The 17479-nt window shown below is 43.8% G+C and overlaps 1 protein-coding gene across 2 annotated transcripts in view; it reads right to left on the reverse strand.

Annotated features, from left to right (window-relative positions):
- LOC118361445 (glutamate receptor-interacting protein 2-like) overlaps nt 1-17479 on the reverse strand; it is a 64024-nt gene that overhangs the window by 43086 nt on the left and 3459 nt on the right. For both annotated transcript variants that reach the window (XM_052502035.1, XM_035741385.2), the window contains exons 2-7: nt 17182-17262; nt 15074-15209; nt 10454-10599; nt 9730-9816; nt 9563-9638; nt 4877-5022 (exon numbers count right to left, since the gene is read on the reverse strand). In XM_052502035.1, the coding sequence (XP_052357995.1) occupies nt 4877-5022; nt 9563-9638; nt 9730-9816; nt 10454-10599; nt 15074-15209; nt 17182-17262 (672 nt within the window). The remainder of the gene's footprint in view (nt 1-4876; nt 5023-9562; nt 9639-9729; nt 9817-10453; nt 10600-15073; nt 15210-17181; nt 17263-17479) is intronic.

Raw genomic sequence — 17479 nt, forward strand, 5'->3', positions numbered from 1 at the left:
TTGCCTGCTGAATGCTAGGCTTAATGCTATGCTAGCTATTAATACTGTTACACAAATGCTTGTGTAGCTATGGTTGAAAAGCATTTTTTGAAAATCTGAGATGACAGTGTTGTTAACAAAAGGCTAAGCTTGTGAGCCAATATATTTATTTCATTTCATTTGCGATTTTCATGAATAGTTAACGTTGCGTTATGGTAATGAGCTTGAGGCTATAATTACGCTCCCGGATACGGGATTGCTCGTCGCAACAGGTTAAGCATAACTCTGACTTGTGTGATAAGTTTGTCTCTCCTCATTTGATAGTAAAGAAATTAACCACCACACTCTTCATTATCTCCTCTCTCTAAACTGAAGAACCCATTATTTATTTCTGAGGGCATTTGGTTTGATAATGATGCTCTCCAGATATATTTGAAACAAGGATATTCCCTTTCACCTCAACCCACCTCACTTAACACTCAACTAGGGCAGTACAGAGGTCAATCTGTCTCAGCTGATGGCATATGAGACAACCTATCCAGTGATACAGAGAATCGACAGAGCTAGGGGCTTGCAGGGCAACGGAAACGTCCGCTTGTCTGAGACCTTGTATGGGACTTGCGTACAACTTTGTCCTGCCTGGGGAGTGTCATCATGCCTGGGAAATGTCATCGTACCAGAGGAGTGTCCCAGACCCGGGATGACTAACCCAGGCATGACTATCACTGACTTATAGCTGTACTGAGGGGCATGCGCTGCTTGCCAGATGAAGGTAGTAAAATAATTTTCATATTGGAGGAAAACAGACTGAAGGGCTGTTTGACCTTTGACCTCACCAAATGGATGCAATCTCATTCTGTATCCTTCCCGGGGGGCTCGCTCTAAAGCAAGAACGTCTGTCTGTCTTTCTGTCTCCGAAAGCACTAGTGTTAATTAGGACTAATTCAGGTATATGAAAGCCCAGATCTCCGTTTGCTTTTTAACTTAATTAAGAAGAATAGAATAAATAGACGCAACCCGCAAAATGTATATATATTTTTTAAATCACCTTAAACCTCCAGATGGTTTGTCTGTATACTTCCATACAATATAGAGTAGACTTATATATTGGAATTATTAAAGTATATTTATCGATTGTATGTACAGTGCCTTGCGAAAAGTATTCGGCCCCCTTGAACTTTGCGACCTTTTGCCACATTTCAGGCTTCAAACATAAAGATATAAAACTGTATTTTTTTGTGAAGAATCAACAACAAGTGGGACACAATCATGAAGTGGAACGACATTTATTGGATATTTCAAACTTTTTTAACAAATCAAAAACTGAAAATTTTGGCGTGCAAAATTATTCAGCCCCTTTACTTTCAGTGCAGCAAACTCTCTCCAGAAGTTCAGTGAGGATCTCTGAATGATCCAATGTTGACCTAAATGACTAATGATGATAAATACAATCCACCTGTGTGTAATCAAGTCTCCGTATAAATGCACCTGCACTGTGATAGTCTCAGAGGTCCGTTAAAAGCGCAGAGAGCTGTCACGTTCTGACCTTTATTTCCTGTGTTTTGTATTTAGTTAGTATGGTCAGGGCGTGAGTTGGGTGGGCAGTCTATGTTTGTTTTTCTATGTTTTGGGTATTTCTATGTTTCGGCCTAGTATGGTTCTCAATCAGAGGCAGGTGTCATTAGTTGTCTTTGATTGAGAATCATACTTAGGTAGCCTGGGTTTCACTGTGTGTTTGTGGGTGATTGTTCCTGTCTCTGTCGTTGCACCAGATAGGACTGTTTTGAGTTTTCACATTTCTTGTTTTTGTTTGTTCATGTGTAGTGATTTATTAAAGCATGAATCAAAACAACCACGCTGCGCTTTGGTCCGCCTCTCGTTCAGATGAAGAAAACCATTACAAGAGCATCATGAAGAACAAGGAACACACCAGGCAGGTCCGAGATACTGTTGTGAAGTTTAAAGCCGGATTTGGATACAAAAAGATTTCCCAAGCTTTAAACATCCCAAGGAGCACTGTGCAAGCGATAATATTGAAATGGAAGGAGTATCAGACCACTGCAAATCTACCAAGACCTGGCCGTCCCTCTAAACTTTCAGCTCATACAAGGAGAAGACTGATCAGAGATGCAGCCAAGAGGCCCATGATCACTCTGGATGAACTGCAGAGATCTACAGCTGAGGTGGGAGACTCTGTCCATAGGACAACAATCAGTCGTATATTGCACAAATCTGGCCTTTATGGAAGAGTGGCAAGAAGAAAGCCATTTCTTAAAGATATCCATAAAAAGTGTTGTTTAAAGTTTGCCACAAGCCACCTGGGAGACACACCAAACATGTGGAAGAAGGTGCTCTGGTCAGATGAAACCAAAATTGAACTTTTTGGCAACAATGCAAAACGGTATGTTTGGCGTAAAAGCAACACAGCTCATCACCCTGAACACACCATCCCCACTGTCAAACATGGTGGTGGCAGCATCATGGTTTGAGCCTGCTTTTCTTCAGCAGGGACAGGGAAGATGGTTAAAATTGATGGGAATTCCTGACCGCTGGCTACGTCCCTTCCGTCTTCAAGAGAGCGAGAGTTGCACCCCTTCAGAAAAACCTACACTCGATCCCTCCGATGTCAACAACTACAGACCAGTATGCCTTCTTTCTTTTCTCTCCAAAACTCTTGAACGTGCCGTCCTTGGCCAGCTCTCCCGCTATCTCTCTCAGAATGACCTTCTTGATCCAAATCAGTCAGGTTTCAAGACTAGTCATTCAACTGAGACTGCTCTTCTCTGTATCACGGAGGCGCTCTGCACTGCTAAAGCTAACTCTCTCTCCTCTGCTCTCATCCTTCTAGAATCTAGACCTATCGGCTGCCTTCGATACTGTGAACCATCAGATCCTCCTCTCCACCCTCTCCGAGTTGGGCATCTCCGGCGCGGCCCACGCTTGGATTGCGTCCTACCTGACAGGTCGCTCCTACCAGGTGGCGTGGCGAGAATCTGTCTCCTCACCACTCGCTCTCACCACTGGTGTCCCCCAGGGCTCTGTTCTAGGCCCTCTCCTATTCTCGCTATACACCAAGTCACTTGGCTCTGTCATAACCTCACATGGTCTCTCCTATCATTGCTATGCAGACGACACACAATTAATCTTCTCCTTTCCCCCTTCTGATGACCAGGTGGCAAATCGCATCTCAGCATGTCTGGCAGACATATCAGTGTGGATGACGGATCACCACCTCAAGCTGAACCTCGGCAAGACGGAGCTGCTCTTCCTCCCGGGAAGGACTGCCCGTTCCATGATCTCGCCATCACGGTTGACAACTCCATTGTGTCCTCCTCCCAGAGCGCTAAGAACCTTGGCGTGATCCTGGACAACACCCTGTCGTTCTCAACTAACATCAAGGCGGTGGCCCGTTCCTGTAGGTTCATGCTCTACAACATCCGCAGAGTACGACCCTGCCTCACACAGGAAGCGGCGCAGGTCCTAATCCAGGCACTTGTCATATCCCGTCTGGATTACTGCAACTCGCTGTTGGCTGGGCTCCCTGCCTGTGCCATTAAACCCCTACAACTCATCCAGAACGCCGCAGCCCGTCTGGTGTTCAACCTTCCCAAGTTCTCTCACGTCACCCCGCTCCTCCGCTCTCTCCACTGGCTTCCAGTTGAAGCTCGCATCCGCTACAAGACCATGGTGCTTGCCTACGGAGCTGTGAGGGGAACGGCACCTCAGTACCTCCAGGCTCTGATCAGGCCCTACACCCAAACAAGGGCACTGCGTTCATCCACCTCTGGCCTGCTCGCCTCCCTACCACTGAGGAAGTACAGTTCCCGCTCAGCCCAGTCAAAACTGTTCGCTGCTCTGGCCCCCCAATGGTGGAACAAACTCCCTCTCGACGCCAGGACAGCGGAGTCAATCACCACCTTCCGGAGACACCTGAAACCCCACCTCTTTAAGGAATACCTAGGATAGGATAAGTAATCCTTCTCACCCCCCCCCCAAAAGATTTAGATGCACTATTGTAAAGTGGCTGTTCCACTGGATGTCATAAGGTGAATGCACCAATTTGTAAGTCGCTCTGGATAAGAGCGTCTGCTAAATGACTTAAATGGAAATGGAAATGGGAAGATGGATGGAGCCAAATACAGGACCATTCTGGAAGAAAACCTGATGGAGTCTGCAAAAGACCTGAGACTGGGACGGAGATTTGTCTTCCAACAAGACAATGATCCAAAACATAAAGCAAAATCTACAATGGAATGGTTCAAAAATAAACATATCCAGGTGTTAGAATGGCCAAGTGAAAGTCCAGACCTGAATCCAATCGAGAATCTGTGGAAAGAACTGAAAACTGCTGTTCACAAATGCTCTCCATCCAACCTCACTGAGCTCGAGCTGGAGGAATGGGAAAAAATTTCAGTCTCTCGATGTGCAAAACTGAGAGAGACACCCCAAGCGACTTACAGCTGTAATCGCAGCAAAAGGTGGCGCTACAAAGTATTAACTTAAGGGGGCTGAATAATTTTGCACCCCAATTTTTCAGTTTTTGATTTGTTAAAAAAGTTTGAAATATCCAATAAATGTCGTTCCACTTCATGATTGTGTCCCACTTGTTGTTGATTCTTCACAAAATACAGTTTTATATCTTTATGTTTGAAGCCTGAAATGTGGCAAAAGGTTGCAAAGTTCAAGGGGGCCGAATACTTTCACAAGGCACTGTATGTACCTGCTGTACCATTCCTACTCCGTGTTTTTGGAGCCGTGTGAATCCTGGGGTTGCGTCTTGCACACTCTAATACATTCTTGTGGAACTGACATGTTATTTACCCCCAGAGCGATGTTGCCCGGCCTGGGCTGCCGTATTCTCACATATCCCCCCTCTGCCAGGTGTGTGTGTGCTCACCTATGAGGGAGACATCATACTCAATCAGGAACAGGGCTTCCTGGCTACACTGCATCAGCATAGTCAGAGCGTCAGCATGCTTCTCTCGGTGTAAGGGCTTCCCGCCTATGCTCAGCACACGGTCACCAGCCTTCAGTGTGCCCTCTCTGGTAAAGAGATGAGGGGGGGGGGGCATTGAAAAAAGAGAGAAAGGAGAGAGAGAGGAGAGAGAAAGTGTATATGTAAAGGAGGGCAGTGAATATAGGCACTCAGTCCACACAGGCACATCAGATGGCCATCTTTCTGTTTGCTGTCTCTGGGAGAAAATTACAATTTCAAAAGGAAAGAAAGGGGAAGAAGGGGGTGTTTTGTACTCTCTCTCGTAAAAGAGCGATTCTATCTCTGGCCTTTCAGGAAATGAACAAACATAATTAATATCAATATATTCTCTAATGGTGTACACTATACTCACCATGTCACTGCTTGCTATACAAAAGTCATGTTGCCCTCAATATTCTGAGAAATCTTGGAACAGTGCAGTACAGCATTCAGTTAGCTAGTCCCTAGCCTTAGGATGAAGCTTGCCCTTTATACTGTGAATGTGGATTTAACATTAATGCATGACTGCATTCCCATAGGTCTTTGAGGCAACGTGCATCCCTACATCTTTTCAATAGCATTTGCATTGAAACAAATGGCAAAGGAGCAAACCAGGGTCAGCAAGCTATAAAGATTGCATACAGATCCATACACTGACTGAAATAAAGGCACTCCAGAGCATCTTAAATCACTTACTCAGTGTTATTTCTAGGCATAAGTAAGTCAGTCACGGTCTCAACTCACTGTTAGTTTGGATAGTAGAATATACAATGTGCAATTTCGAAATTTGGTAATACATCAGCAGTTTTCCTATTGGTATGTCAGTTACTGACAGGCAGTCAATTAGCCCATGTCAGGTAACATTTTATAGATTGCATGACCGAATTACTGACTGGAAGGCAAGACACTGGCACAGGGGCCCTGACCTCCAGGGGGCCCCATTGATTTTGTTCGTCACGCTCACTCATATCGTATGATGGCAAACATTTTTAGAATTGCATGGAAATTTGCTTTAAAACAAACATTTCCTCTCAATCCCATGGCAAAATGTTTAGAACCTCAGGAACATTTGCTTTAAACTGCAATTTCTTCTCTCAACTCCAAATTAAAAGATGGTGCTGCAGTGGATAACGGCCGTTTCATGAGCTCCTGACCAATTCTGCTATTTTGTGTTCATTTATGCTGATCTTAGCTTTTTTACATAATGTCTCCGCCATCTTTTCCTATGATCGAAAAAAGCTTTTGGACATCAGAACAGCGATCACTAATCTTGATTTGGATGAAGAGCTCTACTTCAACAAGTCACAGCTTTCCTGCTTACGCCGGACCAGACCCTAATTAATAGGACTTGAAAGAGGAAGCGGCGACGAAAAAGAGGCAGGCTGCCTCCTAACGAGTTTATGTCTGCGCACAAATAGACCACCATTGCCCTCTGTTCTGCTGGGGAATGTGCAGTTACTGGAGAACAAACTGGATGAACTCCGTTCGAGACTATCCTATCAACAGGACCTGAAGAACTGTAATATTCTATGCTTCTCAGAGTCTTGGCTGAACAAGGACATGGATAATGTATATCTCGCGTGTTTCTATATGCATCGTCTAGACCGGGCAGCAACCTCGGGTAAAAACTCAAACAGGAGGAACCAGTGTGGTTCAGTATGGAAATGGACCGATAAAGCAGATGCTAAGTTACAGGACAGTTTCACTAGCACAGACTGGAATATGTTCCGTGAGTCACCGGCTTCATACAGTAACTGCATCGACAACGTCGTCCCCAGTGACCATACGTACATAACCCAACCACAAGCCTTGGATTACAGGCAACATCTGCACTGAGCTAAAGGCTAGAGCTGCCTCTTTCAAAGAGCGGGACACTAATCTGGACACTTATAAGAAATCGCGCTACGACGAGCCATCAAAACAGGCAAAGCGTCAATACAGGACTAAGATTAAATCCTACTACGCCGGCTCTGATTCTCGTCGGATGTGGCATGGCTTGCAAACTACCACGGATTACAAAGGGAAACCCAGCTGCGAGCCTACCAGACAAGCTAAATACCTATGCTCACTTCGAGGCAAACACTGAATCATGCATGAGATCGCCAGCTGTTCCGACGACTGTGTGATCTCGCTCTTCGTAGCCGATATGAGTAAGACCTTTAAATAGGTTAACATTCACAAGGCCGCAGGGCCAGACGGATTACGAGGATGCGTATTCAGAGCATGCGCTGATCAAGGACATCAACCACCCGAGCCACTGCCTTTTCACCCCGCTATTATCCAGAAGGCGAGGTCAGTACAGGTGCATCAAAGCTGGGACCAAGAGACTGAAAAACAGCTTCTATCTCAAGGCCATCAGACTGCTAAATAACCATCTCCAGCACATCAGAGGCTGCTGCCTGTAGACATAGATTAGGAATCACTGGACACTTTATAGAAATGAAACACGAGACACTTTAATAATGTCTCTGTATCTAGCATTACTCATCTCATATGTATAAACTGTACTCTATACTACTCTACTGTATCTTAGTCACTTTAATTGTTTGTAAATATTGCATCACCCATTCTCATATGTATATACTGTACTCTATACTATGCCACTGTATCTTAGTCCAATGCCGCTCTGACATACATATATATACATATATTCTTAATCCATTCCTTAATTAGATTTACGTTTATTTTGGGTAGAAGTTGTAAAACTGTTAGATATTACTTGATAGATATTACTGCACTGTCGGAGCAAGAAGCACAAGCATTTCACTACACCCGCAGTAGCATCTGCTAAACACGTGTATGTGACCAATAACATTTCATTTGATCAGCTTCTTCACTGACATTTTCCACCTCTCCCTGATCCCAGTCTGTAATACCTACAGTACATGTTTGAACATAATAAAATAATAAATATAAATACAATAATCATAATAAAATAAAAAATAAAAAACCAAACGTTTCAAGCAGACTACCATAGTCCCTGTGCCCAAAAAGGTAAGGTAACCTGTCTAAATGACTATCGCCCCGTAGCACTCACATATGTAGCCATGAAATGCTTTTAAAGGCTGGTCATTGCTCACATCAACACCATCATTAAGTAAGATCAGAGACCTGGCAGTGTGGTGCCAGGACAACAACCTTTCCCTCAACTTCAGCAAGACAAAGGAGCTGATAGCGAACTACAGGAAACGGCGAGCTGAGCACGCCCCCATCCAGATCGGTAGGTTTGTTGTGGAGCAGGTCGAGAGCTTCAAGTTCCTCATGTCCACATGACTAAGGATTTTTATTTTATTTTATTATATTATAAAACTAATTATTATTATTATTGCATTGAATATCCGAAACATACAATGTTGTTGCAGTGAAGACGCTCAACAACTACACCACACCAGTCATCCAACAGACTCCCATTCAGAGTGACACACAGAAGCATCCAGGGTCAATGCACTGCTCAAGGACACGTTGACAGATCTCCCACCAGGCCAAAAAACATGAACCAGAACCCTCCAAGATCCCGCCCACATTTCCCTAATAGCTGCCTCTCAATCATTCGAGACCCCTCCCACAGTCCACCACCCCCCAAGAAGAAAAATAAAAATACAATTAATTCCATTCTCCACCCCAAAAACCCCACAAAGCACCAACAACCAAGAGAATGAATTAAAGGGAAAAAAGGAAAAGATAGAAGAAAACAGCAAACAACAAAAGCAAAACAATTGTTAAAAATAAAAAATAAAATTAAAATAAGGACATCAAGGACGACTAAAATCAGAACAGCAATGCCAAATGTACAGTATATGTTTGTGTACATGTCTGGCACTATTACATGTATGTGTGTGTTTTCTTGTATAAGTTTATTTGAATGAGAGTGTGTGTATATAAATGTGTACAAACACCTGCACGGCATCAGCCTCAGGCAAACCGGCATTAGCTGTAAAAACACTGCCCTCAGTGTCATTCAAACATACTTTTTATTTTGCCTTTTTTTAACTTTTATCTTTTACCATTATTTTATCTTCCGTACAGCACCTCCACTCCCACTTGTCTCCAATTCCACATCCCTCAGCTCATCCCATCTACAGTTGAAGTTGGAAGTTTACATACACTTCTGACTTAAACTGTATGTAGCCAAGTTATTGTTACTCGTGCATTTATTCCTTGCATTATTGTTTGTATAATGCTTTTCTCTGCACTGTTGGGAAGGGCCCCTAAGTAAACGTTTCACTGTGAGTTTACACCTGTTGTTTACCAAGCATTTGAGAAATAATATCATCATCAATATCATCATCAATATCATAATATCATAATGTATCATTCCATTTTATTTATTTGAAATGTGAATCACATGAAATGTGTTTTAAAACTGCTAAAATGGCTAAATGTGTAGAATTGCAGAAAATGCCCTTTAAAGCTTCACCTTTTTCTCTGCGCCACCAAGAGGGGAACCCCTAAAATGTTTGCCAGTGAGTTGTGAGAGGCCCCCAACTAAATCTTGCTCCGAGCCCCCAAAATTATAGAAACATCCTTGCGCTTACTAATGTGAAATTACTCATGAGGGTATAAGCATGTGTGCACGCACACAGTCTTATCTCGTCTGCATGTCTTTACCGATCAGCTGGACCCCCATGCCGTACGTAGGTCACTACCAGAGGACGAGACCTGTGCCAGTCTTCATGGAACCCTCCTAGAACAACAGAACACAAACCAGCTCTAGCACAATCTTTCATCCTTTCCCACCCTTTAATACACATTCTAACAGACTTGATGATGCCCACCTCTCATGACGAATCCAAAGCTGTTGCCCTCCTTGTATAGGCACACCTCTATAGTCTTAGCTATAACACTTGTGGGAGTGTTCTGGACTGAAAACAGAGAGGGAAAGTAGTTCAGAGTTTAGACACAATAACAGAATCAGACCAACACCATCTTAGGACACAAAACCAATCACCATTCCAAAAACACAGTGGCATGAAGGTTTTATCCACCTTTAAAATAATGGAACATTGTAAGATAGTGTTAACTGCAACCCACTCACTGCCAGAGGTACAACCTATTGCTGGGTAGCTGTTTTGGAGGTTGAATCCTTATAAGTCACCACTGGATCATCCAGTGGAGGCTGGTGAATGGAGGATGGCTCATGGCTAGAATAAATGGAAATTTATCGAAGACATAAAACACATCCCACGTTCCATTTTGGCCATTATAATGAGCACGTCCTCCAATTGAAAATGACACCAGCCTCCAATGGGATAATCAATTATTTGTTTACTTTTTGGGTCACAGTCCAGAAATAGATGAGCTAGTACTGTACTGGAATAACGTCCGATGGTAAGAATATAACAACAGAGAGAACTGGAGGCTTTTCAGCCAAGAACAAAAGCAAGATATGTTGACCTGATCTGCAATATCGTATATGTAATTTGAAATGCAAAGACATGGACATAACATAACTACTAACAGCAGCCCAGAGGCAGACCTACACACTAGAAGTGCTCGTACCAAAAGGAGGTAGTTCGTAATCCACTTCCAGAACCACACGCTCTCCTATGTTCTTCAACAGGCTGATGATCTCATCGTGGCGGAGCTTGGACAGGTTGATGCCGTTCACTGACTTGATGTAGTCTCCCACATTCAGCTGGTCACTCCTGTGCAGACAGGAGGATGGATTAACAATCGAAAATGTTGGTTGATGAGTAGGGCCAGGAGTTTTCCTGACCATGTCACTTAGCCAGGAATAACTCTGGGGGGTTGGGTCACATGCTTTGGAAAAACTCCTGGCCCTACTCATAATGATACTCTCAAAACAACATCTCATATCCTGATGGCTTGAGAACATTGTTGTTTATTTTCATCTTTGCCCTGTCATGAACACTGTTTGGCACCTTTGTAGCATATTTGTAACACAAGCTATATTCATGTAAATCGTTGCTATTGCGATGGACAAGAAGAACGGGTGCTAAGAAGTAGTGCTAAACATTCTCCAGTCAGACAAGGAGAGAGATGTTGCACATGGTGTCTCTCATGTGACATTGTGTGTCAACATGAAGCTCATTTAGATGCTATTTAAATAGATGTACTGCTCTGCTACACCTCTGGGCTACTGACAATTGCTACAGTGATGCAGGACACCAAACACGGTCATACGTTCTCATCTCAACATAGATATACGCTGAGTATAAAAAAACATTAGGAAGAACTTCCTAATATTTAGTTGGACCCTCTTTTGCCATCAGAACAGCCTCAATTCATCGGGGCATGGACTCTACAAGGTGTCAAAAGCGTTCCACAGGGATGCTAGCCCATGTTTACTCCAATGTTTCTAACAGTTGTGTAAGGTAGGCTGGATATGCTTTGGGTGGTGGACCATTCTTGATATACCAGGGAAACCGATGAGCGTGAAAAACCCAGCAGTGTTGTAGTTCTTGAAACACTCAAACCGGTGTGCCTGGCACCTACTACCATACCCTGTCCAAAGGACACTTACAGTGCATTCGGAAAGTATTCAGACCCTTTGACTTTTTACACATTTTGTTACCTTGTTCTAAAATGGATAACAAACAAAAAAATCCCCAATCTACACACATTACCCCATAATGACAAAGCAAAAATTGATTTTCATAAAATGAAATTAAAAACTGATATCACATTTACATAAGTATTCAGACCCTTCACTCAGTACATTGCTAAAGCGCCTTTGGGAGTGATTAAAGCCTTGAGTCTTCTTGAGTATGACGCTACAAGCTTGGCACACCTGTATTTCAGTAGTTTCTCCCATTCTTCTTTGCAGATCCTCTCAAGCTCTGTCAGGCTGGATGGAGAGTGTCGCTGCGCAGCTATTTTCAGTTCTCTCCAGAGATGTTCGATCGGGTTCAAGTCCGGGCCACTCAAGGACATTGAGACTTGTCCCGAAGCCACTCCTGCATTGTCTTGGCTGTGTGCTTAGGGTCGGAGTCATGTTGGAAGGTGAACCTTCGCCCCAGTCTGAATTCCTGAGTGCTCTGTAGAAGGTTTTCATCAAGGATCTCTCTGTACTTTGCTTTGTTAATCTTTCCCTCGGTCCTGACTATTCTCCAAGTCCCTGCTGCTGAAAAAACATCCCCACAGCAGAGATGCCACCACCACCATGCTTCACCGTAGGGATGGTGCCAGGTTTCCTCCAGACGTGACTCTTGGCATTCAGGCCAAAGAGTTCAATCTTGGTTTCATCAGACCAGAGAATCTTGTTTCACATAGTCTGATTGTCCTTTTGGTGCCTTTTGGCATACTCCAAGCGGGCTGTCATGTGTTATTTGCTAAGGACTGGCTTCTGTCTGGCCACTCTACCATAAAGGCCTGATTGGTGGAGTGCTGCAGAGATGGTTGTCCTTCTGGAAGGTTCTCCCATCTCCACAGAGGAACTCTGGAGCTCTGTCAGACCATCGGGTTCTTGGTAACCTCCCTGACCAAGGCCTTTGTCCCTGATTGCTCAGTTTGGCCAGGCAGCCAGCTCTAGGTACACACTTGGAGGTTCCAAACTTCTTCCATTTAAGAATAATGGAGGCTACTGTGTTCTTGGGGACCTTCAATGCTGCAGACATGTTTTGACACCCTTCCCAAGATCTTTGCCTAGACACAATCCGGTCTCTGACCTCAACGGACAATTTCTTTGACCTCATGGTTTTTGCTCTGAGATGCACTGTCAACTGTGGTACCTTTATATAGACTGGTGTGTGCCTTTCCAAATCATGTCCAATCAATAGAATTGACCACAGGTGCAGTCCAATCAAGATGTGGAAACATCTCAAGGATGATCAATGGAATCAGGATACACCTGAGTTCAATTTCGAGTCTCATAGCAAAGCGTCTGAATACTTATGTAATTAAGTTATTTCTGTTTTTATTTTTAAGAAATGAGCAAAAATGTCTAAAAACCTGTTTTTGTCATTACGGGGTATTGTGTGTAGATTGATGAGCAAAAACAATTTGTATCAATTTTAGAAAAAGTCTAACATAACAATATGTGGAAAAAGTCAAGGGGTCTGAATACTCCCGAATGAACTGTAAATATTTTGTCTTGCCCGTTCACTTTATGAATGGCACACATACACAAACCATGTCTCAATTAAATATCCTCCTCCGACCCTTCATCTACACTGATTGAAGTGGATTTAAGTGACAACAATAAGGGAACATAGATTTCAAGCTGATCAGAGCAGGTGTTCCTAATGTAGTGTACACTCAGGGTTTACTGTATACGAGACCTACAGACCAGCAAAGAGGCCAATGTTGTAAAGGTTATAATGGTGAGAAGCTGTTCATCAATATTTTAATTGTCATGTCTAGTCCTCCGATCACATTCTACACTGAGACACCTCGGTGGTGTCACGAGTCCGACCGAGGGTGGTTTCCCTTCCCGGGCGGGTGGTGCTCGTCGTCACCGGCCTATTAGCTGCCACTGATTGTCTTTCCTCCCCCTCCTTGTATGTTTATTGGTAGCACCTGTTTATGTATGATTAGTTTGTCTTTATTAGACAGCCGGCCCGCCTGGTTGTTGTGCGGGATTATTTCAGTGTAACCTTCGGCTCTGTTGTAGAGGTACGTGTTAGTGATTTTTCCGTTGTACATTTTCATTCCCTGTGTTTGGGGCCGTTACTATTGTGAGTACCCTGTGGTGTGTTGGTGCTATTAAAGACGCACAGCATTGCACTCTCTGTCTCCTGCGTTTGACTCCACACCCACGACACCCGGAGCATTACAGGTGGTGGCAGAAAGAATATTATATTCCAAGTATTTAATGTGTGTGTGTGTCAGTAGAGGCTAGCAGTCACATGATGCTTAGTCACTGAAGCATGAGTACTTTCCACTGGGTTTTGCTCTCGTGGCTGACATGGGAACAAATTAAATGAGCTGAATGTTAATTAGACTATCTGTACTAAAATAACATCGCTCCACTGTTACGGCTGTTGAAAGGAGCGGACTAAGGTGCAGCGTGGTGAGCGTACAGGTTCTTTAATAAAGAAAAAGACGCAGGACAAAACAATACACACTACAAAACAAAACCGTGAAGCTTAAGGCTAAGTGCCATAAAGAATGTCAACTTCCCACCAAGACAGGTGGGAACAAAGGCACCTAAGTATGGTTCCCAATCAGAGACAACGATAGACAGCTGTCCCTGATTGAGAACCATACCTGGCCAAAATATAGAGATAGAAAATCATAGAAACACAACACATAGAAATGCCCACCCCAACTCACGCCCTGATCAAACCAAAATAGAGACATAAAAAGGATCTCCAAGGTCAGGGCGTGACATCCACACTCCAAAATAGAAACATTACATCAAATCAAAGTTTATTTGTCACGTGCGCCAAATACAACAGGTGTAGTAGACCTTACAGTGAAATGCTTACCAACAGTCCAAAAAAGGTATTATGTGAACAATAGGTAAGTTAAGAAATAAAACAACAGTAAAAAGACAGTGAAAATTAACAGTAGAGGCTGTATACAGTGGCGAGGCTGCATACAGACACCGGTTAGTCAGGCTGATTCAGGTAGTATGTACACGTAGATACGGTTACTATGCATATATGATGAACAGAGAGTTGCAGTACCGTAAAAGAGGGGGTGGTGGGTGGCAGGACACAATGCAGGTAGCCTGGTTAGCCAATGTGCGGGAGCACTGATGGTTGGTCGGGCCAATTGAGGTAGTATGTACATGAATGTATAGTTAAAGTGACTATGCATATATAATAAACAGAGAGTAGAAGCAACGTAAAAGATTATGAATGCCAAGCGAATAGAGGCAATTAAATAAAGCAGGTAGTTGCTGAAAATGTTCTCTACATAAACTTAATACAAAATAATTCACTGTAGTAAAAGGTCATTTCATTTAGTTTGTGTGATTCGTGAGGAGGTGGGAACATCCATATTTATCTTGTTAATTAACAGAGGAGACTCTCTCATAGACTGTGTCCTGGTGTAATATCAGTTCCAGGCTAAACATCACCCAGTAAAAAGCTGATCTACTGCAGTGTCTATAATCACTAGGTTAGGACGACATGTGTGGGTGGTGGGTAACACACACAGACACCTCACTGCGGTTGCCTGGTTACAGATGTGTCATCCTAGCCAAGATCTCACCTGGCAGCAAGCCCACCTGGCCGCAGGTTAGACACTCTGGGCTTGCCGTCCTTATCGGACCCCCCGGAGATGGTGAGGCCCAGGCTGCTGCCTTCCCTTTTAATCAGGTCCAACGTGGTCATGCCCCAGTAGTCCTCTATAGACACACAGAAACGGACAGGAGGAACAGTGTCACAGAGTCAGCATCCTTCTGGTACACTGAGACGGTTTGTCTGAGCTGCTACAAACATGGATTGATTATCTCTGCCTCTATCATTCTGCTTCTATCATTCTGCCTCTTTCTCGCTCATTCTGACTAACTCTTTCGCTGCCTTTTCTATCTCTCCATCTCTGTCTCTTTCCCTCCCTCTCCTCTTTGGTAATGATGACATGGATGGGGTTAGCTCCATATTAACACAGTGCATTCAACATAATTGTGTGGAATTCAGTGGATGAATTGAAAATGTAAATCTTGACACAAAAGGGCAATTTTCTAGATTCCTAAATGATCATTTATTGATTTCCTGAACAGAATTGAGTTCAAATTGGGGTTGACCCTAACTGATGGCTAGCTAGCCGTAGTGCGTTTAGACGTTGTAGCTTACACTACATGAAAAAAGGTATGTGGACACCTTCTCGTCGAGCATCTCATTCCAAAAGCATGGACATTAATATAGAGTTGTTCCCCTTTGCCAGCCTCTTCTGGGAAGGCTTTCCACTAGATGTTGGAACATTGCTGCGGGGACTTGCTTCCATTCAGCCACAAGAGCATTAGTGAAGTTAGGCACTAATGTTTGGCGATTAGGCCTGGCTCACAGTCGGCGTTCTAATTCATCCCAAAGGTGTTCGATGGGGTTGAGGTCAGGGCTCTGTGCAGGCTAGTCAAGTTTTCCCACACTGATCTCAACATACAATTTCTGTATGGACCACACTTTGTGCACAGGGGATTTTAATTCTGAAAAAAGGGCCTTCCCCAAACTGTTGCCACAAAGTTGGAAGCACAGAATTGTCTAAAATGTAATTGTATGATGTATCGTTAAGATTTCCCTTATCTGTAACTAAGGTGCCTAGCCCGAACCATGAAAAACAGCCCCAGACCATTACTCCTCCTCCACCAAACTTTATAGTTGGCACTATGCATTGTGACAGGTAGCATTCTCAGATGGTGAAGCGTTATTCATCACTCCAGAGAATACGTTTCCACTGCTCCACTGAGTCCAATGGAGGCAAGCTTTCACCACTCCAGCTGACACTTGGCATTGGAGATGGAGATCTAAGGCTTGGAGATGGAGATGGAGATCTAAGGCTTGTGTGCGGCTGCTCGGCCACGGAAACCCATTTCATGAAGCTCCCGATGAACAGTTCTAGTGTTGATGTTGTTTCCAGAGGCAGATTGGAACTCGGAGTGAGTGTTCCAACCGAGGACAGACAATTTACCACGGTACGCGCCTCAGCACTCAGTGGTCCCATTCTGTGAGCTTGTGTGTCCTACCACTTCGCGGCTGAGCCGTTGTTGCTCATAGATGTTTCCACTTCATGATAACAGCACTTATAGTTGAACGGGGCAGCTTTAGCAGGGGAGGAATTTGACAAACTGACTTGTTGGAAAGGTGGCATCCTATGACGGTGCCACGTTGAAAGTCACTGAGCTCTTCAGTAAGGCCTTTCCACAGCCAATGTTTGTGTGTGGAGAATGCATGGCTGTGTGCTAGATTTTATACACCTGTTAGCAATGGGTGTGGCTAAAATGGCTTGAATCCACTCATTTGAAGGGATGTCAACATACTTTTGTATATATAGTGTATGTGCTTGGTTCCATTCTGTCTGGCTGCAGACACATTGTGCTGTTAAATGAAATCCACGGAGGGAGAGGATTCCTTTAGTCTCCAGCGACAGGCTACATAGGCATTTTCTCAACCTTATCTAAGCACTACAGTACCACATCTATCAGCCAATGTAGCGCAGACGTGATGGAACATGTGCAATCAAACAATCCCAATGAAAAGCACGACTCTTGTGGATAGCTTTCCATCATGGAGAAAGGCTGAAGATAATGGACATGGTACCACAGAAGATACTGTAGAATGTAGAACGACTGAAAGTTACAGTAAGGTGTAATCACACTGTACCTTTAATACTGCGTCTCCTGGATGTAAGGGCATGGTCGGTCCCTCCAGAGTCCTTGCTGCCCTTAGAGTATGGTCCATCATCTGGAATAATGAAAGGGACATTTGGTGAATAATCTGGAAGTTTGGAAAATTACTACAGTATGTGAGGAATGTGTGCATGCTGTTCCTTAGAGGAGAGGGGAATCTGACACCATCACATCCCTTGTCCACACACTGACAGCTGCCTGGGCCTTGTTTAACCCTTTGATCCCTATTAGAGGGAGTGTGAACATTAGAAAGAGGCACAACAGGAAGGAAC

This window comes from Oncorhynchus keta, unplaced genomic scaffold (genome assembly GCF_023373465.1).
Source record: "Oncorhynchus keta strain PuntledgeMale-10-30-2019 unplaced genomic scaffold, Oket_V2 Un_contig_14950_pilon_pilon, whole genome shotgun sequence".
In the NCBI taxonomy this organism is placed as follows: Eukaryota; Metazoa; Chordata; class Actinopteri; order Salmoniformes; family Salmonidae; genus Oncorhynchus; species Oncorhynchus keta.